The following is a 25,528-nucleotide window of genomic DNA, read 5'->3' as shown; positions in this document are numbered from 1 at the left end:
GATAAACCAGCAACGATGTCTTTGTCTTTACCACGGAGGCTCTGTGATGATAGCAAGCCTCCTTTTTAGTCAGTAAAATTTCGTGTTATGTTTGGTTTTTGAAGAGCTCGAAAGCTTACGCAGAAGTAAATCGTCACACAAAGGCCTAATGCTCACGCTCACTGCTGTGGATATTTTAATACTGTCCAACGAATGAAATGGAATGGTCCGACAGTCACCGACTTGATACCGTAATACACAATCCATAAACAGGTAAAACCACGGGTTAATGTGATTGATGGCTTAATTTATACGTCGATGTTAATTTAAAAGCTGAATCGACGTTGTAGCTCCAATATATGTGCTCGTTTCATATTTTATCCGTGAAGAAAAATCACAAGATGACGACCAATTTGTGGGTAGCTTTACTGAGTGTGATTGTGGTCATCAGTTTGCTACCCGCCATGGGTGTCCGAACGCCGCTGTACATCGGGGGCCTTCTCCCGCTCTCTGGTGGTTCAAGTCGGGAGTTTGGTCGAACCTCTTTCGTTGGTTCAAAACGGGCTGTTGAAGATATCAATAATAGAAGCGATGTGCTGGCAGACTATGAGCTTGTGTTGGAATGGGCAGATACAGAGGTAAGTTTAGTGAATAGTTAGTGACACTAAATTGGTATCATGACTGGGTACTCAACAAAAAGTCAATGATACTCGTTGTGGTAATAAAATAGTAAAACATAATCTTATATAGCGCACGTATCGACCAACAAGGTACTTAATGTACTTAGTATAGTCATTTTACATAATATAGGCAGTAGACACTATTGGTAACGAGGAATTGGGGGAGGTTGATAGTTTAAAATTTTCTGAGAAACGGCTCCCTCTGAAGTGACTTCGTTTTCAAGAAAGAATTAATTTTACCAATTTGAATTCGAGACCTCTGAATTAGGTTTTGAGGTCTCGAAATCAAGCAAACTAGCTCACATTTTCACAGGTTGGTTATTTTAAGCATAATTTTTACACCAAGTTAGAAGACTGGTCTTTGTCAATACAAATAGTGTCCAGTGTAATTAAAAATACGTTATTGAATTTATGAATGAGACCCACATAATGTGCAGTAGTATCTTATATATTTTTTATAAAGGGTTTACAAAGAGCACTGAGCTCAGGAACACTGAGCGAAACAATTCTCTTTTCGATAAGTGCACTCTGGTTTTTTGTTACCACATTTCAATATTTGGACGGACTGTGCTGTAAGAACAACACAGCCCTCCTTTGTTATCCATTATTTCATTTGTTCCAAAAGATTAATTGGTATATAATTAAAAGAATTACAACACAAAAAATAGTCAAAGTTGCAATCCACTCTTTCAGCGCCTGTGTCTGTGCTGTCGCATCTATGATATTTCGTCATTATACAAATCACTCATCCGAATACATAGTGGTATCCTCCATAATCAAGTTCAAATTAGATGACGTACAAAACGGCAAACAGGCTTCCCAGTTCACCATTTCGGTTATTTGAGAAACAATCTGGCCCTTAAATCAAGGGGGGGGGGGTCATTAAATAACATATTGTACGAAGTCTTGAACGTTCATTTATATATAACTAGGACATTTTATCCATTATGATTGGTCGAGAGGTTTTTAAACCACTAGTTGAAAACCTCTTAACCACACATTGATTCCCTTAATATAAATCGACAGGCCTGATTACGGACATAAGAAAGAACAACGTGGGGGTGTTTGAACGGCTGATTTGAAACCAGTAACAAGTATTAATAAATACCTTGGTTGTTGGCTGCCGCTGTTAACGGACCTCGCCTCCGGCTCGGTCCGTTAACAGCGCAAACCGCCAACCCGGTCATTACCACGCAGTGAAGATCGGGTGCTCGCACTGTTATTTCGTTATTGAAACATGGGTGTGACACGCGAGCTTGCACCTGTTCTACGAGAAAATTTTTTCATTCCCATTGGTCGAGAGTGCCGGCTGGAAGTGTGCCACATCACGCAATACTCGCGACGCGCACAGCATCTCCTTCATAGCTTGAGGGGTGTTGTGTTAAAAGAAACTGTTCTAGCCAGCTAGAAAGTGTACGCAATCTTACTGTGACTGCGCAACTCAGTGCCCGGCGAAACATGACGTATAGAGTGTTTTGTCAACAGAGGGCGGTTTGAATGTAAACATAGGTCACATCGTCTATACTGTAATAAGCGGTAATCAGCTCATTACCATAATGCCCGCGAAAGACGAGGCATGTTTACATTACACACCACCACTACGGACGCATGATAGGGTCCAAAGGTCGTAATAAGGGGGAAGTGCGTGATTGGACGTCAAAATGAATAATTCATTTGCCTCACAATATTATTATTATTAATGGTTTTTTTAATCTGAATAAAAAAACAACCAAAAGGTTGACAACATTCAAATTTACAAAGTTTTTACAGAATTCAGAAAAATTGACTCAAAAATAAACAGGCAAAATCTATACATAAATACACACAAATTTAAGAAAAGAAAAACATCAACTAGCAGAAACATGTCATAAAAATTGCAAAGATATACATAAAAAATAAAAATAAAAAAAAACAGACAAAAAATTTCAAATTTGCCAAGCAGCCCCAAAAACTATTTCAATATTCTAGCTAATGAGGGCAGCGTGGATTTACTATAGCGCCCAGTTTTGCATTTAGGTATTTGAAAGCTAGTAGTTGAGGCTGCTCTGAGATGCATGTTAGTGGTGTTAGATCTGGCAAGAGGTAGTTAGTGACAAAATCTTTGAGAACAACGAAGACTATTACCAAACATAAGCAACAGATTATGGCGTCCAGATATTTAAGTGGGAATATTAAGACTAGTCAGAGCATGTGAGTAGGAAATATATCCTTAGCCTAAAATAATACGACTGGCTCGTTTCTGCACACGTTCAAAGAGACATTTTGCTCCTTGCTTATTGAAGTAAGCCATACTTGGCAGGCATACTCAAGAACTGGTCTTATGTAACAAATGTAAACCGCAAGTATGTCAAAAACAGGAACCTTAGCTTTCTTAAGAATACAAAGAGTGTAAAGTCTGCGAGAAGCTTTAGAAATAATGTCAGTAATTTGCAAGTTCCATTTAAGGTCACTCTGAATGGTTACTCCCAGTAATTTCAAATGACACCTGACTTAAGTTACTCGAGTTAATGATAAGTTATGAAGCAGGTACTTGGCGCTTTAAGAAACTAATCACCATACTCTTACACTTGGAAGGCTCAGGTAACACATCGTTATCCTTACACCAAATAATTAAGTTGTTAAGGTGACTTTGCAATTTTTCCTGTTGCCCATGTTGAATAATTTCCCCCAGAGTCAGATCATCCACATATTTCCATCGTCTACAGCAATCTATTGAAGCATCGTTGACAAGAACAAGGAAAAGTATTGGCCCCAATTTTGTTCCTTGAGGAACACCACAAGAGATTGACTTGGTGGATGAAAATTGACCCATGAGTTTAGTATTGTGTGTGCGACCATTGAGAAAGCTGCAGACGATGGGAACTATGGACGGTCTGACTCCGAGATTCAAAAGTTTCTGAATAACAATAGTGTGGTTAACACGGTCAAAGGCCTTAGTAAAATCAATTGTGCAAAGTTGGGCATAATGGCCGGGTTTATCCAGTCCTTCAACAATGAAATTTAACATTTCAACAAGATAGTGTGTAGTGGAACAGCCCTTAATGTTACCATTGTTTAGCATCCAATTTAGTAGAAATGTCTTGCAAAATCCATTTAGCTATGAATGTTTCAAAAACACGGGCAAATATTGACGTAAGCGAGATGGGGCGGAGCTGGTCAAGAGACGAAATGTTCTTCTCTTTAGGAACTGGAACAATTGTAGTAGTTTTCCAGACATCGGGAAAGATTCCATCGGTAATGCAGGCAATACATTTGTCAAAGGATATGATAGTTCAATGGGCAACTCCTTGATTAATCGAAGTGGAAGATCTGATCGAAGTGGAAGATCTGACATCCTGTGTTGTCTGATAGGTCTGACGAACGATATACATATTCATGAGCTGCATACTAGCATATCCGAGATAAATAAATAAATAAATAAATAAAAAAAAAAAAAAAAAAAAAAATAATAATAATAAAAACTAGAGATTGAGAGTTTGTGAACAAACTCAAGGTGTTCGGTTTCCGGGAGTAAAAGCCTGGATTAAAAAACAAATATTACACCTTGCTTTGTTCTCAAGATTTGTAATAAATGATTCAAATTACAAAAACTGTCAAACCACATGATTACGTCATCTAGTAAAAGTGTATGTTTGGTGACGTCATCGGTAATATTTGTTTTCTACCAGACCTTTGCCAGACTTGTATGGTGTGATGGTAAAGCATCAAAGGATGTTTATTTCGACCTAAAAGACAATAAACCACGCCCTTTCAAATCATTTCACAGTCACCTCCCGTTTAAACAGGTCAAAAGGTCAACGAAAGTTCACCAACATATCCATTTCTGTCAAGTACGTAAAGCCCTTTCATATGATGTACAGATTGTCAAAATAGCTTATGTAGTTTAGGAAATATGAACTTAGGAAATATTGACTGACGACTGAAGAAAAGACTGTAAGGGGCATGTATGTTTTAACCGCCTTGAACGAAGACTATTCTTCATGAAGCTTTTTCGCGCTCTATTGATAATATTTTAAAAAAGAAGTAAAAAAAAAAAACGTGGATCAAAAATAATGATTTTTTGAAATAATAATTTGAATTTTTATAACTCAAGAATGGATGACGTCATCATGACCTAACTAACACATTATTCCACTCCTAATTTTATCTACGATTTTGGGACGTGTGCTTTTGTTCGAGGACAAGGGACGAAGAGAAGAAGAAGATGAAAATCTGGATTGTTTTATTGATTTGTTTGTACTAAAGTTTTGTTTAATCCGGCAGTTTATTTTAGCAAGAACACTCCTAATTGCTTGGGCCTTATACTTTAACCATTCTGTATTCTTTGAATGTTTTGTATTGTAACATCCATGTCTGTGCATGGAGGTAGAAATAGATTAGTTTACGTAACGTCCTTTCCTACTAGAGAAAGTTTGAAAGGGCTTATGTTATTTCAGAGATTTTTTTTCTTCAAAATATTTAACTCAAAATAACTTGGATAGTTGTTTTAACAAATAATCAAAACAATTGATGATTATGCTAAGTTCAAGAAGTAATAGATATCGTAATACTGACGTGAATTCCGTGGGCCCAAAACGCCCTTCACCCGGGGGGAGTGGTCGATCGATGTAACGTCTCTATTCTTCTCGGTGTTTAACCAAAACATGACCAATGTTCGTCATTTTGTACTGTTGTTTTCTCACATCATTAAAAGTTCTATGAATCACTGAAGTAGGTGGCCATCTCAGCGAAACTTCGTCTTCAATTCCACATTGACCACTAAGCCATCAGAAGGGTAACATTTGAACATTTGGACGCTGAAGATTGAAATGAAATCGTTTTCGCAGCGTTCTGCATAGCTATATAGCTCTATGCATATCACGCTATGGCACAGAGTACAACAAACTTGGCAGCATGCCACCAAATAAATTATGCCTAATACACTACACGTGTACGCCACAAGTGTTAGGCACAACCAATGGGGAAATTTCGTAGTTCTTTTTACAAGAAATTGTGAACTTTCAAACTCGATTTTGAACCAGAAGACGAGCTCAAAATGGGATCACGTCTGCGAGGCATTTACGGAGTTTTTAACGAACTTTTCGATGATGTGTCGATTGTAACAACCAATCATGTAGATCAAAAGTTATGATTTTTTGAAATAATAAACTTTGAAAATTCATAACTCAAGATTTGAAGACGTCATCGTGACATAACTCAAACGGTTTCTTCTCCTTATACATATCTAACTATGTGTGAAGTTTCAACTTTATATGTGCTTGGGAAGTGTGATTTTTTTAGCGGACAATCGCCGCTAATAAGCAGAATGGATGATCACTGGAGCGTGCTCTGCTGCACCGCTAATACACTACACGTTGTGTGTATGTATGCCTACGTGCAATGTTTATGCACATACCAATGGGGATTTACGTTGTTCTTTTGACGTGAATTTTGAAATTTTCAACCTCTCTTTTGAGCCGGAAGACAACATCAAAATGGGGTCATGTCTGTGGGGCGTTTACGGAGTTTTCCCATGACGATTCCGATGATGTTTCGATTGTAAAAATCCCTCATGTAGATCAAAAGTTATGATTTTTTGAATTAATAAACTTTGAATATTCATAACTCAAGAATTGATGACGTCATCATGACGCAACTCACACGGTTTCTTCTCCTAATAAATATCTAACTATGTGTGAAGTTTCAAGTTCATACGATGTTTGAAAAGATGTTTTTGTAGGGGGACAAGGGACGTACAGAAGAAGAAGAAGAAGAAGAAGAAGAAGAAGAAGAAGTATCAATAAAAAAAAAAAACCGAACAAAAATAAGAGGTGTTCCGGGCTGTTGGCCCGAACACCTAAAAATTCATCCACTAGTGGAATTTTTTCAATACAACACAGTAAACTCGGAAGATACAGACCCGACAAGGCTGTCGGCCTGACGGCTTCCGCATGTGGTTAGTGGTACGAGGGCGATGACTTGTGTGAACAGTATTCGAACGATCTGACAGTGTGTATACGGTGGGTCATGCGTTGTGACCGCAAGCACCATACCACGAACAGGGTATACGTGTGGGTTTACAGCGGCGTCTTTTCGGAGCGAATAATGCGACTGCCTTGAGCAAGGCTAGGCCTGAATACGAACATAAGAAACAACAAAACTTATTAGACAGAGAAAGCAAAACAATACTAACCGCATACTAGTTTTATTATCAATTTAAAGGAACACGTTGCCTTGGATCGGACGAGCTGGTCTATAAAAAGCGTTTGAAACCATTTGTTAAGAAATGTATATGGTTAGAAAGATGTTTTAAAAGTAAAATATAATGATCCACACAAGTATCACTCAAAATTGCACGGTTTTCTTTTTACGTCGTGAACTATCACGGTCGGCCATTTATGGGAGTCAAAAATTTGACTCCCATAAATGGCCGACCGTTATTGGACGAGGTAAAAAGAAAACCACGCAATTTCGAGGCATTGTGTAGATCATTGTATTCTACTTTTACATCATATCCATTTTATAACAAACGGTCACAAAACGCTTTTCAAAGACCAACTCGACCGATCCAAGGCAACGTGTTCCTTTAATGTTTCTAACTGGTTTGTTAAACATTAGGGGAAATCAACCCCTCTGCCTAACCCTTTAAATTAATGACAACCTTTGCTTGTACAACACGATAGAGGTCACTCGTCCAATAGGTATAAGTTGACCTCCAGAGACTACGAGGTTTTGCGAGAATCTCTAGACTTCGGGGCACCTCCAGCAGCTACGGCGTGTATTGTGACAGTAGAGTTTGAGGACAATAAAGTATTGCGATGTTTTTTTTCTATGAATTTCACCCATTTAATATGGTTTGATTAAATAAAATCTAAATTAAGAAATCTTGGGAAAAACAGTAATATTTTTTAAAGCTGACCCTCAGTTCCACTTCGCATTGGAACATGAGGGTTATAATCAAAATGGCGATTAATTTAACACGTCGTTGTCTTGGCAACGCCATGCAATATCCTGTAGAACCCATTTCTTACAATGTCTGTTTCAGCGCTAAGTAAAATGCTCGGATTTCCTGTTTTAAATCTTCGATTCGTTAGTAATGCAGTCGACAGCCAGGCAATAAAATACAAATGCTACTTCAGGCCGCTGTTTTGGGATGTCTAGCTCTAAGTCTTCATTTCTCTTGAGTTTACAATTTTGATTTGATATCGATATCATATTCTTAGTTTTAATAGTGTTCAATAAACCCAATATTATACTTTAGGATTAAACAGAGTGATGTGGCAGACATAAAGAAAATCACACAAAATTGCCCAAGCATTAATTTCCCATATGATGGTTTAGAGGTGCCTGTCTGTCGACAGGGGCCAGTACGAGATAACCACATAGAGCTATATTGTCTATATATAGACGATGTGACCTATAGACCTTTTCGGAAATACTGGGGCGCGCGCGTAAAGCTTGGAATTAGGTGCATTGTGGTCTAGCTGATTACAAATTTGATTCATATATATCCCACAATGCACCTCATTCAACAGTCTGCGCTTGCGCATTGGTATTTGCGATAAGGTCTATGTTTACATTCAAACCGCCCTCTGTTGACAAAACACAACATACGTCATGTTTCGCCGGGCACTGAGTTGCGTAGTCAAAGTAAGATTGCGTACACTTTCTAGCTGCCTGCCAAGGTTTTGCCCGGCGGTATGCGCGCGAATCATGTTATGGTTTTCGTATGACGTCAGAGGTCACGTCGTCTTTAGCTCTATGGATAACCATGATCAAAACCCCTCCCAATCCAAGCGTGCAGTTCAGAGCGCGCAGTTCAGAGCGCGCAGTTCAGAGCACGCAGTTGAGAGTTCAACGCTCTAAAACTACCACCAGCAAGAATGTGTAGGACGAATGGAAGTCGGTTCCGGAATGAGTCCAATTTGTTTGTATAACTGTTCAAATTCTTCTAAAATATTGCAAATTTGCAACAAATTCGGCAATAATGCATTCTCATTTTTAAAAGACTTTGACGATTTTGGCAATAACAACTGAACTGTGTTTTGACCCAGAAAATTGATTGAGCCCAAATATTAGATCGATTTATCACGATTTATTTATAACTAAAATAAAATACCATAAAGTATTGTGACAGGTATACATGTTGTATTCGGTTTGTAAACAAACCGTGGTCCTAGTTTTGGACTAGGCTGAGGAACGAGATTCGTTTAGAAGAAAGTATACTTCCACAGAGTACAACTGATTGCTCGGCCTAGTGCTACATCACACACACCTCACTATATAATAAACAGATCGACAGTGAACTCGAACTTGACTTTTGTTCGGTGACCTTCAGATTCAGAAGTAGGCTACATTCAATAAAGCATGGGAGCACTATGGGTGAATTAGTAATGTCAGAAATATACAGGTTATAATAAATATAGCATGGGAGCACTTGAAGAACACTCATTGTGAAGTAATAATGGAAGAATTATGGGTTACAATAAATATAGCACGGGAACTCTAACTCGAGGAATACTCATAGTGGATAAGTATTGGCAAAAGTAAATGGTACAATAAGTATAGCATTGGAACATTTGAAAAATGTTCATTGTAAATATATTTTGGCAGAAGTATATAAAGTTGATAATAAAAATAGCATGAGAAAATTTGAAGAAATTTCATACTGAATAAATATATGACAGAAGTATAAGTTGCAATAAGTATAACATGGGCACACTTGAAGAATATTCATTGTGAATCCATACTGGCAAAAGTAGAGGCTACAATAAATATAGCGATGGCGGCCCGGAGGAGCTACTGCAATTATTAAGTTTCATGGTTACGAAACAGGACAAATTGGTGTACATTGTCTTGCCAAAGAAGTATTTGCATAAGATACTAGATGCTCTGTGGCGCAATTAGCGAATTTAAGTCCTTTTAAAGGAACACGTTGCCTTACGATCGGTCGAGTTGTGATAATAACAACATTATTTATTGAATTTTGCCCCCAAATTTAAAGACAAATGGGGTAAATTCAGCATTTTTATGAGATTTGGTCCGAAACCTTAGAAAACACGCGGCGTGAGTCCAAGCTTTTTATCAAATTTGGGTCAAACATTGAATCAATCTCAAAATTTTAGTCCTGCATTTTCATCAAAGTTGCCCCCAAAGTTAATAAAACACATTATTTTCATATTTGGATTTAAATTGAAACAAAATCAAGAGGGGCAGTCCAACACTTTTTTCCCAATTTGAACCCGTAGTGGCAATAATCAAAAGGGGGTAGCCCAAGTTCAGCATTTTGGACCGAAATTTTGGATTTTTTCAGCTAACATTTTAGACTATGGATTTTTATTTTTATTTTGAGTGATATTCAAGGCAATAATTTATTTTCTCAAGGAAGGCCAAGGATGATACTTTGTTGTGATATAAAAGGTTTTTTGAAATAATTTGGCATTTTGGTGGGGTGAAGTTGTAAATATTTATGAGCTGAAAAAAAAAGAAGTTTTTCAGACCCCACAATCGGCCTAAAATGGCCAAAAAACAAAATGAGCCGTAACCATGGCAACGGGCTATATATAGAATTAAAAATGCAATTTTGTTTACCCGCACCCCAGGGCCCTTCCACCCACAAAGTATTTAAAAAAAATCACTTTTTGACCGTTAGCAACTTCTCAATTAGTTACCTGAACTGACTCTTATAAGTTATTAGCCTAACGTCTTTTTTAATAGTGTTATTAGATTCAAGCCAAAACTGAGCTGAGCAAACCATATTTAACACGCAACTAGGCTGTACTAAAACAGGTTGGTGTTTATACTGTTAAGTTTTGGAAAGAAGGTTATCGTGGAAGCAGTTTTAAATTTAAAGACCAATTAAAGGCAGTGGACACTATTGGTAATTACTCAAAATGATTATTGGCATAAAACCTTTCTTGAATACGAGTATGGGGAGAGGTTGATATAAAATATGTATAAAATATGATATGTATAAAATATGATATGTATAAAACATTGTGAGAACCGCTCCCTCTGAAGTGCCATAGTTTTCGAGAATGGAGTAATTTTCCACGAAATATGATTTCAAAACCTCAGATTTAAAACAATTGAGGTCTCGAAATCAACCATCTAAACGCACAGAACTTCGTGTGACAAGGGTGTTTTCTTCTTTCACTATTATCTCGCAACTTTGATGACCGATTGAGCTCGAATTTTTACAGGATGAAATTAAGGATGGAAACAAGGTCCTGTATGTACTTTGGAGAAAGACCATGAAGAGCTTTAAATGTCGACAACAGGATTTTAAAATGAATCCTGTACGAAACAGGCATCCAATGTTATTGACGATACAACAGTAAGCTCCGTGTAGACAATGATCATTGTTGGTAGGCCTACTATGAAAAAGGACACATTTTGACTTTAGAAATGGCGCCCATGCGTGTTTCATGTTTCCAGACCATCCAGTGCGCCCTGTAATCTTTGGTCATGCGGTTAATTTTAAAGGAACACGTTGCCTTGGATCGGTCGAGTTGGTCTTTGAAAAGCGTTTGTAACCGTTTTTTATAAAATACATATGGGTAGAAAGATGTTGTAAAAGTAGAATACAATGATTCACACAAACATGCCTCGAAATTGCACGGTTTTCCTTTTACCTCGTAGACTAACACGGTCGGCCATTAATGGGAGTCAAAAATGGCCGACCGTGATAGTTCGGGGGCGCTGGGCAATACATCTTTAATTAAACTGTTTAGTAGCGCAACGAGTGAAACAGCTCCTGGATTCGTTAAACTTGTATTAACTGTTTCGTACGTGGTTTATGAAAATTATGAAATGACGTCATGATGACATCATCACAACAATTGTTATGTTTTCCCCATTTTAGCACCTTTAAGTCACAAATTGCCAATGGAGCATTGTTTAATCTTATAAAAAATAAAGCACAATAATTAGTTTTGCACTTGAAAGTTTTCGGGTGCAGACTAAAACTTAAGGACGTGTTAAAACGCAAAAGGGAACAACTGTTTCAATTAAAAAAATACAAGATGTAAATAATGATGTAAAATACATGGAAACACCTCTTACAGAGGACAACTTATGTGCTAGTAAAGGAGCTTATAATTTTTCTTATAAAGCCATAAGTCATCTATGCAAAGAAGTTAATTTCGTTGATACATAAATGAAAAAGAAACCGCAAACTAGCAGCAAAATCATGTTCGCTTCGGTGAGTCTTACATGGAATGCGTCAACTGTTTATGGTAGTAGAAAATCAACTGAAGAAAGGTCAAAGTGTAGTCTTGAATGATCTTCAATTAAATTGAATGCATTAAGAGCTAAAAAGAAACCCTAGTTTGAGAGGATAGGGAAAAATGCATGAATTTGAATGCATAGTAATGAAAATGAACGATCTTTTGCTAGAATTGGCCCGGAAAACATAATGTTAAAGAGTGAACAAGCACTCTTTGAAGAGCCATATGAAAGACAACTTTTTTTCGAGTGGTCTTCCACTCTTTTAGATTGAAGTTTGCATCTTTTTAAGTGATTTTTCACTCTGTCCTGGAGTGAAACCCTTCTAAAAGAGTTAAATAACCACCACTCTTTTTGAAGAGCCGTATGGAGGACGGCTCGAAATATGAAGAGTGGTGTTTTTCACTCTTTTACATGTAGAGAGTATGACCTGCCTTCGATTCGTGTTGATTGCAGTAGGTAATCTCCCCTTGACAGTTATTTGACTTACTTAGTACCGATTTCACAAAGTAAAAAAGTTCATCGCAAGACAAGTTGTCAGTATCACCATGGTGATTTGTATTGTGACATCACAGTTTACTAAGCAACTGGGATTGATTTGCAGTACAGATCAATCTAATAGCCCTTTGTGAAGTCGCGCACAGGCATTCCCTATCGTGCTCAAAATTATTGGTTCTGTCAATGTCGTTTCTCTGACTCAAGACAACATCCTGATGGTCATTTACACACAGCTGAACTGTGGTAGAGTTCGCGGAACTTATCCTTTAAGGATTGGGTACTTTTTTCAAAATGTCCACAGGGTTTGAAGATAATGATAGTGGACAGTTTTTAAAAGGTAAAACTGAAACAATTTTAATTTTTACAAATTAAAAAAAAAATACAGCACCTCAGTAAGTAAAATTTCAAGGGAAGCTTTCTACTATCATAAATCTTCACAAACTGTGTAAGTTTAATGTAAATTTGTGGCATTGTTTTTTGTGTTAGGAAAAAGTACATAGACCCTTTAAGGTGGGCTGTAAGGCCTATCCCCTCCCATACAACTGGTGAAGTGATACACATGGAGAGTATACAACTCACGCTGGACCCTTACTCTCTGAGAGGATGCCCACTGTGATCAGCTGAAGGGGATGCCCACTGTGATCATCTGAGAGGATGCCCACTGTGATCATCTGAGAGGATGCCCACTGTGATCATCTGAGAGGATGCCCACTGTGATCATCTGAGAGGATGCCCACTGTGATCATCTGAGAGGATGCCACTGTGATCATCTGAGAGGAGGCCCACTGTGATCAGCTGAGAGGAGGCCCACTGTGAACATCTGAGAGGAGGCCCACTGTGATCATCTGAGAGGAGGCCCACTGTGATCAGCTGAGAGGAGGCCCACTGTGATCATCTGAGAGGATGCCCACTGTGATCATCTGAGAGGAGGCCCACTGTGATCATCTGAGAGGATGCCCACTGTGATCATCTGAGAGGAGGCCCACTGTGATCATCTGAGAGGATGCCCACTGTGATCATCTGAGAGGATGCCACTGTGATCATCTGAGAGGAGGCCCACTGTGATCAGCTGAGAGGAGGCCCACTGTGATCATCTGAGAGGAGGCCCACTGTGATCATCTGAGAGGATGCCCACTGTGATCATCTGAGAGGAGGCCCACTGTGATCATCTGAGAGGAGGCCCATTGTGATCAGCTGAGAGGAGGCCCACTGTGATCATCTGAGAGGAGGCCCACTGTGATCAGCTGAGAGGATGCCCACTGTGAACAGCTGAGAGGATGCCCACTGTGATCCTCTCACGGGCCAATCTCTTTCCCGCCCAGGGTTACGATTCTCCATATCTAATGGGGATCTGCCTAAGGCTAGGGTTCGCAATCACTACGAGCCTATAGCGGGTCTACCAGGGACAGGCTGGCTAGCATACCCAATCACAATCATTTAACTATTTACACCGGCACACACTGAGCCCCCCCCCCCCCCACCCGCATCCACACACACAGCCAGACGAGGCCACTTAACGTAGTTGGGTTATAGCCACTTTGCTGAAAACTGGCATACTTGACTGGGGTATATAATTTGATGTACTCTCCTAATTCGAGCAAGTCTTTGCGTCGTGACACTATTCGATGGTCCTTGCACTATTATTATACATTAGCTCAACATCTGAGTTGAGTTACCTCAGCTTTTAGTCTCATTTTATTCAAAAGGTTCTCTTTGCCTGTAGGTTTAGACCTACATTCCTTGTGGGCTTTGACAGTATTACAAAATAATCTAGGGTTTTGAGCTAAAGAAAATGTGTTATGTTAAGGTCTTTCGACCTAGTAAATACTTAATGTAACCGAGTCACCGAATTACTTGGAATGGGGACGGCCATCTTCAAACCCTTTATTCTTTACGTTTCTTGTAGTTCATGATTATACTTTACGTACTTGCCAACACAGTTCGACATTACAGTTTAAGTTTTCATATTATATTCGTTATTCGTAGCCTTAAAAAATTCACTCGCGTGTACGTTTTTTTTTTCGTAATCGCATGATCTAAACACGCAATGAATCCTAAGACATTGAAATGACAATAATGTTTTTAACACTCGAAAAATGACTATGGGAACATGGCTGATCTACCCAAAATCATAAATACACAAATTTAAAAGAAAAAATATCCGACAAATAAAATTTTCTAAAAGTCAGATTGCAATATTATTCCTTCTTCTAGTCAATATTCTCCCTCAATTTACATTGGTATAATAAGATACTGTACTTTAAGTAGTTGTACTTTTTGTTTATCTCAATTCTTCTTCTTATTATTATCATTATATTCTTGATAATTTTCAAGAACCAGGCCTTGGCGGGTTTAAACCACTAGTTGAAAACCGATTCAACACACTTTGATTCCCTTTCATAAATACCTTTTTGGTTAAAAGGCGTAATAAAGTCAGAAACTCTGTCAAACTTATCCGTTTCCGAGTGCTTGAGCTCTGAATGTTTCCACGAGTCCATGGTATGTCAGTAACATGTTACATGTACATGTACGATGTCCGTACGTGTATGTTTTCCGGTTCCGTTCGTGCGCAGGCGCGTATAGTCTTGGTGCATAATTCGCTGGTTTTCCTTTCACACTCACCGACAGCGCCCGGCCTGCATCGCCCGTAACAAGAAACGTCTTGCATCAAGACTAGCGCGGAGTCTCCGCTCACAACCGGTTATAAACAAAGGTTGAAACACCTACGTGACGTGCTCTTCACCAATATGAATAGCGAAACTGTCTGATATTTATGAATGACCTTTTTTATCCTTTATACAGATTCGTTATAAATCAACAAAAAATATATAAAGTTTTTACTCGGCTAAACTTGTGATTATATTCGTATAGAAGTCATGTACCGCGACAAAGCGTTGGCTATTGCCTGTGGATCTTAACTTCATTGTTCCTCTTACTTGAAGGCCGAACAGGCAGCCTGCGTCTGTGTGCCAATCGCGTTCAAGCCAGCTCAACCCAAGGGGAAAAAAACGAGACGCGAAACAATACGGGTTCATCAGTGGAGATCACATCTTTCTTCGTTACGTTTTCTCAAACACATCTATATTGTTTTCTGCAATCGCTAGTTTGAGGGATGGATAAGCATTTATGTTAACTTTTTACCTCTTGCTTTATTCGACAGTTCTCATTTCGGTAGCACCTGCCACCAAAGTTACATTACTTCAACAACTTCAAACTGTGCACAAACTGTGCACAGCTTTAAAAAGTACTTGAAAAACACGTGGTCGACACTAGGTTTTGCATGTACTTGCGCGTACGTGTGTTTGATGTTCGATCGAGGCAAAGTTTGCCTCGATTGAAGTCACAAAAGGGGGGGGGGGGCGGTAGGCAGAGTCACCCCAAACAACTTTATCTATTTTTTTAAAACATATTATAAAGCGTTACAAACAATTACTCAAAAAACTATTTTATTGTTCATAAACACTCTAATGTTTGAAAAAAAATATTTGTTTCCAGGTGACTTTAAAGGTTTGTTTCATGCACTGATATTATATGCGTCAATTACCCAAACCTCTTCGCTTACTGCATCGCCGGTGACTAAAATGGTCATAAGGCTAATTAACCAAAGCTCATCGGTTAACCATTCCATGCAGTCTGTATTCTTACGAATCACCATTTCGTAACTACGTGCAATTAGTGAGAAGATAACGAGGGATAACGAGGGCTTTTATGGTAGCCGAATGTTTTTTTCTTCTTATGCTTGTGCTATTATTTATAATTATAATGACGACAATCAACATTTCCGTTTTACTCCGTAAAACCTTAGCGGAGTTTTCACTGGATAAAAACTTTACTCTTGTATTGGGCTAAACTATATGAACATAGACGATGTGACTGTGACATGTGACTGTCCACAGAGCCTGGACTTCCTGCAGGCATGATTTGTACACAACCTAATGGAAGAAAACATTAAATCTTATATTTAAGATCGCACCGTATTCTTTTCAACTTTTGATACGATGAAAGGGGGCACATCTCAAAAAGTGTCCAGCTATATACTTTCATAATATTGGATTTATGTGAACATTATTCAATTCAATTCAATTCAATTCAATTTTTATTGGTCCTACAAATATTACACAAAATTTAAACTTTCCCATAGGACCAGTGCAGTATCTTGCCTGCCAGAAAATCCAAAGAATGCACACTAATTGTAAACAATGTTCACATGGTCTATACCACAGCGGGTCCGAATCGCAAACTTTCTCGGATAATTTCAACCGAGATTGACCGGTTTGACCAACCGTCCCAAACCATTATTGCGATTTTTAAATAATGCTAGACTTCAATTTATGCTATATAGTGCACACTGTTAAAACTGTGTTTAAATTGTTGCCTTCAAGTGCACTTACTTTACCAAGTCTTTATTTTCTGTTCCTTGTTTCACGGCATTCGCTTAATAGCACTAAACAATAAATGTTTAATGTTTTTTTCATTGTAATTTTTATAACTGAATTACAGACAACTGCCTCAACCTTGAAGCGAGATTTGTTTGATCATGTGTTGACATTATACGGCATTTTGAAAGCAACCTGCAATGATTACAAAAGAAACTCATTACTAGCACCCATGACCAAACCCGGTCTATCTATGCGAAGGTTATGTAATAACCTTGATTCTGATTTATTCATTGGACGTTGTTAAGAACGTCCTCGACATCGCAGCTTCGTCGTATACATATTAAATCGGCTGGCCACTATAACCGTCCAAAGATATATGACCAAACGACTCTCTCTGTAACGCTTTAGAAGAAGGCATGTATCGTACAAAATATTGTGGATTTTATCTCTAAACAAAGTAACTCAAATTTCCAACACAAGCCGCATGTAACTCAATGCATTAATATAACCAACTCTCTCAAAGTTTCAGATTGAAATTCATTCTAATCTACAGATGATCTTGTTAATATTTTCAATCATTAAAATGAATTTCACTCCTCGGTCAGTAATATGAACCTTTGCATTAATATTGTAGGAATTATAACAAATATAATTTAAATGCGGGTATGTTCTCCCCAGGGCAAACGGCATGGCGCATGTTTGTTATGTACAAAATGTCCCTAACACTATATCTTGCGAAAGACAGTGGCTTAAACCCTCATAAACAATGGGAGGGGTGTCCCGGTGTACGTCCCCCTGTAGGTCTACATGTTTCAATTGGTCGTCCATGCTTGATTTAGAGACCTCAGAATTAGCTCAGAATCTAACTCTGAGGTCTTGAAATCAAATTCGCGGAAAAATATGTCTTTTCTCGAGACGTTACCTCAGAGGGAGCCGTTTCTCACAATGTTTTATGCTTTCAACAGCTCCAAGTTACCAAGTAAGGTTTCATGCTAATAATCATTTTGAGTAATTTTACCAAGAGTGTCCACTGCCTTTAAACTCCAAGTTTACAAGAGACTATCAGATTATTAAGCCTATCTCTTCAATCCAAATACAAAAGTACACTCGTTGACATAGCAAGCTATAAAACGCGGTGGATTTGTAACTCGGCAAAGTGGAGGTATACAAATAAGAGCGGTTTGCGGTAACGCCATGTGCATATCTCTTTTGGATCGTGTTGGTTCTTAAAGGGGAGGTTAGAGGAAAGTGAGAAATTACCTTTTTTCAAAAACTATGTTACTTCAGAGGGAGTCGTTTCCCACAATGTTTTATACTATTAACTGCTCTCCAATGCTCGTTACCAAGTCAGTTTTTAAGTTAATATTTGTTTTGAGTAACTACCAAACGTGTACCTTACCTTTAAATGAACCGTTGGTTAACGACTCATCACTGACAAGACTAGTAGTCTTTACACTATTTTTAGTGGCCGACAAAACAAAATAGTAAAATTCAAAACAATTGCTTATTTTTTTCACCTTTTTTTCTTCAGCAAAACGTACCGAGTGCGCTCAACAGGCTTTTTGAGTTTCTGTATACACCACCAGTTAAAGTCGCTATCTACGGCCCGCTAATGTCTTCAATGACTACGGTCCTTGCAGAAGTTGTTGGTCAATGGAATCTTGTCGAGGTAAGTATACATCGTAGAATTGTCATCGGTATGATATACATTCATGCACATATGAAACAAATTGAAGTGGAATATTGGTTATTAGGCCCCTTCTGTGTCATATTTTTGCCCGAACGTGTATAAATAGTGGGACGGACCAGTGTCATATAGCTCCTTGTACAAAGTTATAGCGAAAAACAAGGATGTGATTTGTTGAAATTATGAAACTTGTTTTTATGTAAAAGTTATGAATTTTGTCAATGTTCCCTTGGGTTTATTTTTTTTTTGGTTTTTTTTTTACTTTGGGGGATTCCGTAGCTTTTAGAATATTGAGTTCGTAAGCTCGTCCTCTCTTTGGTTCTGTATCAAATTAATGCTATTTGCTTCAAGCCTATACTCGCAACAAGATTGCCAGTGGACAATTGGAGTTTCTTTTAACCGTTATCAGTAATAATAATGATTAGTATATTGCTAATTTGCACTGAATATTTCGCTTCAATATGAAACAGTTATTCAAGAAGGTGACCTTGACGGAATGACAGTCATGCCGGTAATCTGTAATGTATCCATATCACATAATGAATAGGGTAGATGGCCTTAGCTTTCAATCCAAACCGGACCTTCTTCAGAGGCATAAAACAAGTACAAACAAATGCATATCCATTTATAGAAAAAAAAATGAGAAAGGGGTCGAGGGAAGGATCCAGGAAAACGCGGAAAAATTATAGCCAATAAAAGTTTGTCTTTAAGAAACAATAAAATTGGTGGCTATAAACCAATAGGAGTTAAGTGATGAGGACGTATCTCTGTAACAATTATAGTTGATCGAGCTGTTGCAGTAGCCCTTTAAGAGTAGGCTAGAGTACATTTTGTAGTTATTCCATTAGTGTTAAAGAGTTGAATCCAACACTTGCATGAGTTCGGTGAGTGACTACACTTTGAAAGTGTACGAATCCAGCATTTTATATGTTAGATCTAGCATTTTAAAGTATTCGGTCAACAATAAAAGTGCCAATTTAACGTAAAGCTACTCCAACAATTCAAAGGAATTTATTTGAAAATGTTAAAATAACACTTAAACTGTTGAATTAACCCTTTTTGCGTTGGATCAAAATTTCAGATTTATCAACAAAACGGTTCCAACACTTTCGAAGTGTATATTCACTCACCGAACTCATGCAAGTGTTGGATTCAACTCTTTAGTTTTTTTTAGTGTATACCGTAAGTGTAGCATAACAATGATTTTTACTGAGAATTTAACACTATTTAACAATGGCTATGGGTACAGACACAAACAATTTATTGTTATATTATAGTTTTGTTCAATTTGAGTGCCGCCATCGATACCCTAACCTATGAACCTTTTACTACACCGCAAGGTTAGTGCCACTCACATATTATTTTCAGTACACCGCAGCGGAGGGTGTTGTACTAATATCAATTCATTCAATTTATTATAAACATCACGTTAAAACAAGAACATTGCCTTCCAGTGTGCATCAACGATAAAAACAAAAACGATTATGTTATACTACGTCCAATTTCAGTCTTGATTGGATGAGACAACGCCGTTATGCAAATGCTCACACTCCTTTAAGGATTATTTTCAAAAAGGGCAAGGAATCCTGAATTTCAAATTATTACTAGAACACCGTTTGCACACCTTCCATATCTAATTTTTTTTCAAAAAGCGTTACCACGTAGTCTCTTATCCAAGCCAGGAATTTGCAGTGTACAGTAAAACCCCTCACACTGCGGTGTAAACAAAAGTACCGCTCTTAAGGCCCTGTCACACCATGGCGTATCGCCTGAACGTAAGCAAACGTATGCGAAATATCGAATACGTTGGTGTACGCTGATATAAGTTTAGGGTAAGTTGGGGATACGTCTTTTACGTTAATAAGAGCACGCTGGGATACGCTGTTAAAATTGTGAACACGTCGAGCCCGCGAAATAGTTTTGAGCATGTTCAAAATTTATCGGCGTACTGAACGTGTGCTTCATACGTTCTGCATAAGTTCCCCGTAAGTTCATGGTACGTTAGACATACGTTGACATACGCTGACATACGCTGGCATACGTTATAGGAACGGTACTCGTTGGTTGGCATACGTTGATGTACGTCGGCTACCGGGAAACGTACAGCCAACGTAGTGAGAACGTACATATTGTGTTCTACAGTACAGCTAGCGCATTCGCCGTACAGCCAGCGAGCATTCGGAGTTTTATGAACTTATGGGGGGGGGGTCAGTATAGTGGATCCCTTGAGTAACTCATCCTCATTTCGTTTTTAAAGCTTGCCTCTTTTGCGACGCAAAAAAAAAATGTGTTCCCATTTTCCCGCAGTACAAATTTAAAAACCAAACAACTGCAAAATTAAGAGCAACTATAAACATAAATATGAATAGTAAACTTGCGGGTACAACCATGGGTAAAAACTCTTTTGAAGGAGTGGTGGCTCTGAAAAGAGCCGGTTTGGTCTCGACTTTTCGAACAGTATACTCTGCTCGTGTTCAGGAGAATGGAGACGAGCAGAGTATACTGTTCGAAACGTGCGCGCGCTAACGAACACTCGCATTTTCTTGTGAATTCTGAAAGGGTTCGAGAGCGCTTTTCTGATCAAGATTTTGCAAAGAAACTCTGCGCGTCAGCTTCATTATCTCGAAATTGCGCACTGACTGCTATGTATACGTTCAATACGCTACGGATACGTTATCATCTCGTTATCACAACGTTGGCTGTACGTTTCCCTTTTAGCAGACGTACATCAACGTTTACCAACCTACGAGTAACGTTCATTTAACGTTTGTCAGCGTATGTCAACGTATGTCAACGCATGTCTATCGTACCATGAACTTACGGGGAGCTTATGCAGAACGTATGAAGCACACGTTCAGTACGCCGATAAATTTTTGAACATGCTCAAAAAAAATTCGGCGGGCTCGACGTGTTCACAATTTTAACAGCGTATCCAAGCGTGCTCTTAACGTAAACGACACGACGTATCCCCAACTTACCCCAAACTTATATCAGCGTACACCAACGTATTTTCGATATTTCGCATACGTTGGTTACGTTCAGGCGATACGCCATGGTGTGACAGGGCCATCACTAATCCTCATTTCTTCATGGTCGGTCGTGCTGAACACACCAACCCATCAATACGTTACTCATACGCTTGCATACGCTGCGATACGCTGTCATAACTTTGTTATTTAGTTACGTGAAACGGTATCAATGCGTTAGTCATACGCTATGTATCGTTCAACACGCTACGGATACGATATGGATACGTCCTTTCCAACACCGATGTCGACATTTTCGATGCAATTCGTTGGGAAGTTGGACGTTCTTGGACTTTGAAAATTTTCGAACTATTTTGTGCATACGTCGGCATACGTTCAGGCGATACGCCATGGTGTGACAGGGCCTTTACCGCGGAGCACGCGACGTGGACATTCAAATTTCACACGAAATTAATAGTCATTTTGTTTAGAGGATTCGGGTACCCTTTCAAAAAAACTTACACGGTTTGAGCATAATGAGAGTGGAGAGCTTCCCTTCAAATAACTACTGAGGTACCGTGCTGCAGTTTTTGAGAAAAGAGTAAAACAAATCACAAAAATGTTTAGGCTATTATTAAGAAAGAAAGAAAACCGCATAGCGCAGGCCCCCCCCCCCCCATTTACCCAAATGAGCGGTATGTATAGTTCTGCGAGTGAATTATATTATCCAGTGCAACGTTCATTGTGCATTATTCAGAACTGTGTGTACGCCAAATGGAATAACTAGGTACCCATGTGACACGTACAGGCTTATCAGATGCGGCCTAACTGCACACTCATGGACGATATGTTTAGGTTTCCGTACGTCCTTTCGTTTACGTTCTGGTACATCCCTACTGAGAAGAAAATAATTTTAGCATGTTAAAACTCATTAGCATAACATAACTGGTTATTACTTTTTACATGCTTAAACTGAGACGAAAGTTATTTTCGTGACATTGTTTTACTCGTTTCTCAAAAACTACACCACCTCGGTAATAATATTTCAAGGGAATCTTTCTACTATCATCTTCAAACTGTGTAAGTTTAATGTAAATCTGTGAACATTGTTTTTTTTTTTTTTTTTTTAGAAAAAAGTACATGGACCCTTTAAGTAACCTTCCAAATGATATTATACAAACATTTTCTAAAAGTTCCTTGTAACGGTTAGAATAAAAGACATTTCGTATAAAATTAGCAAATTGCAAATTGCATTGTGGTGGCGTGTCATATTATATTAAGAGTTTATGCTTGTGTGTGTATGTACAACATTCGCCCATAATAATACGCATGCTTGAATGTAATGAGTACTTGATGGAAATGCTAAATAAGGTAAGTGCGACACTAGGGTGACCACGGGAGTCATACTGTCTTGAAACATGGGGTAGGGGGGACATCGTCAGTCATAACATTTACGGCGGGGTCCGGACCCGCTTAAGGACCACGAGAAAATGTTAAACCGTAAATGCTCTCCCTGGTGTAATCTCTATGGAGTCTTAGGGGTGGTATGCGAAATACGCTTGACGTAAGCAAATACATCCCTCTTCCGTAAAACTGGGCCTAGCTGCACAAAACTTCTGTTTAACTATGGAGAATGCCTCCATGGTTTAAACACAGCGGAATCACCGCGAGATCGCACAGTGTAAACGCGACAACAAAATGCGGGATCAGCCTCTCTTGTGATGATCTTTAGCTCATCATGGCCGGACCCAATGTCAACACGGTGCTGACGTTGGAGCATCAAGCCTGCATCAACATTTTAACCACGATATGTCACATGAAAAAACAAGCTGTCTTATTTTACTCATGCAGTTTTGAATAAAAGCTAATTTTTGGTTGTTTTTGTTTGGTTGAGATCTCCCCAGGTGCATCAGCACCCATCCTGACTGACCATGACAGATACCCACACGTCTACCGAATGGTCGTATCCTCAGCGGCCTTTGGCTCTGCGCAAGCTCAGATTGTCAGCCAGTTCGGCTGGAAACGGATTGCTACGCTACATGAAGCTACGGAACCACACAGGGGAGTATGTCATCTTTGAATATTTAACAACTAATTCAGCTGCATTGGCAGTCTCATAAAGAACGTATTATTTATTACCGAAATAGTGTTATAAAATACGAGAAGTTAAATATGTATCCGCTTCAGAAACCGTGCCTAGTATTCAAACAGGGCCAGTATGCCTTTCATATTATTCACTTCAGTTTGGCGAATAAAATTTAAATTAGCGCCCACCTACAAAACTTTCATTCCAAAATTTTTCGATTTTTATTGTTATTCTTTAATTGTGCCCTAATTATTATCCAGCAAATAATTAACGATAGAAACACTATCATTGTTATAGATTTAATGACCAAAGAGGGTGGAACACCTAGACTTTCAGGGGTGGATTTCACGAAGAGTTGAGACTAGTCGATATAGGACGAGTTACTCGTCCTAACTTAGGACTAGCCCTTAGTTTTTTTTATATTTCCTGAGGACTAGTCGTAAGTTTAGGAGTTTATAGTCCCGACTTTTGTGAAATCGGCCCCTGACCCGCTGTATGGAATGCTACTTTAATGTATTACATACCTTGCAGCGAATCAATCAGCTCCGGGAAGAGTCAGCGTTATTCAACTTCTCTATTATAATCGGGGAGAGTTTTCTTACCGACCCTTATGAAGCTATGGTTCTTCTCAAGGTACGATAATTACATATTTGGCTCAATAATCGTTTTATCAATTCATCGTGTAAAAATCATCTTAATAATTAGACTACACCGTGAAAGTTCTAAAAAGTTCTTTGTGAACTTTGTCCCGTACTTACGCACCATTGATGGCGTGCACCCAGACTTAAACTTACAAATGTAACATGTCTACGTGACAACTTTAGGTTTTGTTTTAACTATTTACATTTTCACTCACATTAGAGTATCTTGATAAAAGAAGTGGTAAAAATGCCACACAAGTACTATGAAAAGGGGTTTGTTTCAGAGAAATGCAAAGAAACGGACTATACAGCTTTTTTTTTTGGCCAGAAGTGTACCCCCATATATTATGGTGCCCCCCCCCCCTAGAATCTTATCGTATGTTGTTTTGGCGCCGAGTTTTTCCCTTTTGAGTCTATGGAAGACCCGTGTAGTGTACCACAAGGTGGAATTAGGCACTCGCAGGGAATGGGTCACGTTTGTATAAAAAATATATTTAGCTCTTTGTTCACATGGTCTGGTTATTTCGTTTGTTTGGTTGTTAACGTTTAAAATGTTTCATGTTTGAGAAAAGTCACTTTCCATTTTTTCTGCTCTGTTTTGCATAGTAATTTTGCCCCGATAGTCGACTTTTTGGAGTACGCTGTTCCGAAGTTATTAAAACGAAGTTGTTCTGAACTGCCAATTGTTAAAGTGCACATTTTATCTTTTAACAGGAAAAGAATGTGAGAATAATAGCTACTAGTTTCTACGAGAACATGGCTAGGAGAGTGTTTTGTGTCGTAAGTTTAACTAAGAGTATTTTGTTATTAGTTTTAAAACGATAATATTGTTTTTCGAAAATAATTATTTTGTCACCACATTTTTTGCTTTTCATTTTTCAGTCTGTCGATGAATACCTGTTGGTCAACAAAACGAGGGTTTTAATGATTCAAGTTTCCAAACCAATGTGCAGGAACTGAAGTGCGCCCTAAGACGCAACGATATCTCTGACAGTAAAATATCCCAATGACTGTAGCTCACAAAACATCGGGAGTATATCCAGATTGATGTTAGTTCATAAATACCTCAGACAGTTTCGCTATTCCTATTGGGCGCTGTTGGTTCGTTGGCCGCGCTGTTCGTGAAAGGAAAAACGGAAACGTCTTGCACCAAGACTTACTACGTGCGCAATGCATACTCGAAAACTGTCTCAGTCATGAAAATTCAACACACGTACAGAGCTGAAGGATGTCGGAAAACGAATAGTTTTCTTACTTTATCATGTCTTTTAACCAAAAATGCATTTATGAATAGGAATAAAAGAGTAGTGACTCGTTCTTAAACTGCCGTTTAAAACATTAAAAGATCTTGGCCGTGAAATAATAACCCTCGCTTTCAGTCCGGGTCTTTATCGCACGGCCACGACC

The 25,528-nt window shown here is 38.6% G+C and overlaps 1 protein-coding gene across 1 annotated transcript; it reads left to right on the top strand.

Annotated features, from left to right (window-relative positions):
- Positions 1-380: 380 nt before the first annotated feature.
- Positions 381-25,081, top strand: LOC139943482 (gamma-aminobutyric acid type B receptor subunit 1-like). Its single transcript, XM_071940293.1, has 6 exons — positions 381-617; positions 18,273-18,410; positions 23,289-23,459; positions 24,012-24,113; positions 24,836-24,901; positions 25,004-25,081. The coding sequence occupies exons 1-6, from the start codon at positions 381-383 to the stop codon at positions 25,079-25,081; spliced, it is 792 nt and encodes a 263-aa protein (XP_071796394.1).
- The last annotated feature ends 447 nt before the right edge of the window (positions 25,082-25,528 follow it).

Source organism: Asterias amurensis, chromosome 10 (assembly GCF_032118995.1).
Source record: "Asterias amurensis chromosome 10, ASM3211899v1".
In the NCBI taxonomy this organism is placed as follows: Eukaryota; Metazoa; Echinodermata; class Asteroidea; order Forcipulatida; family Asteriidae; genus Asterias; species Asterias amurensis.
Note: the sequence above shows the minus strand (reverse complement) of the source record. Positions and strands in the feature narration are given on the sequence as shown.

What these genes read in the sequence shown, in the direction of transcription:
- LOC139943482 (XM_071940293.1), top strand. Translation starts at nt 381, where the DNA reads ATGACGACCAATTTGTGGGTAGCTTTACTGAGTGTGATTGTGGTCATC. An exon ending in TGGAATGGGCAGATACAGAG is followed by an intron (nt 618 to 18,272) that starts GTAAGTTTAGTG and finishes TTTTTTCTTCAG; the next exon opens with CAAAACGTACCGAGTGCGCT. An exon ending in CTAGGAGAGTGTTTTGTGTC is followed by an intron (nt 24,902 to 25,003) that starts GTAAGTTTAACT and finishes TTCATTTTTCAG; the next exon opens with TCTGTCGATGAATACCTGTT.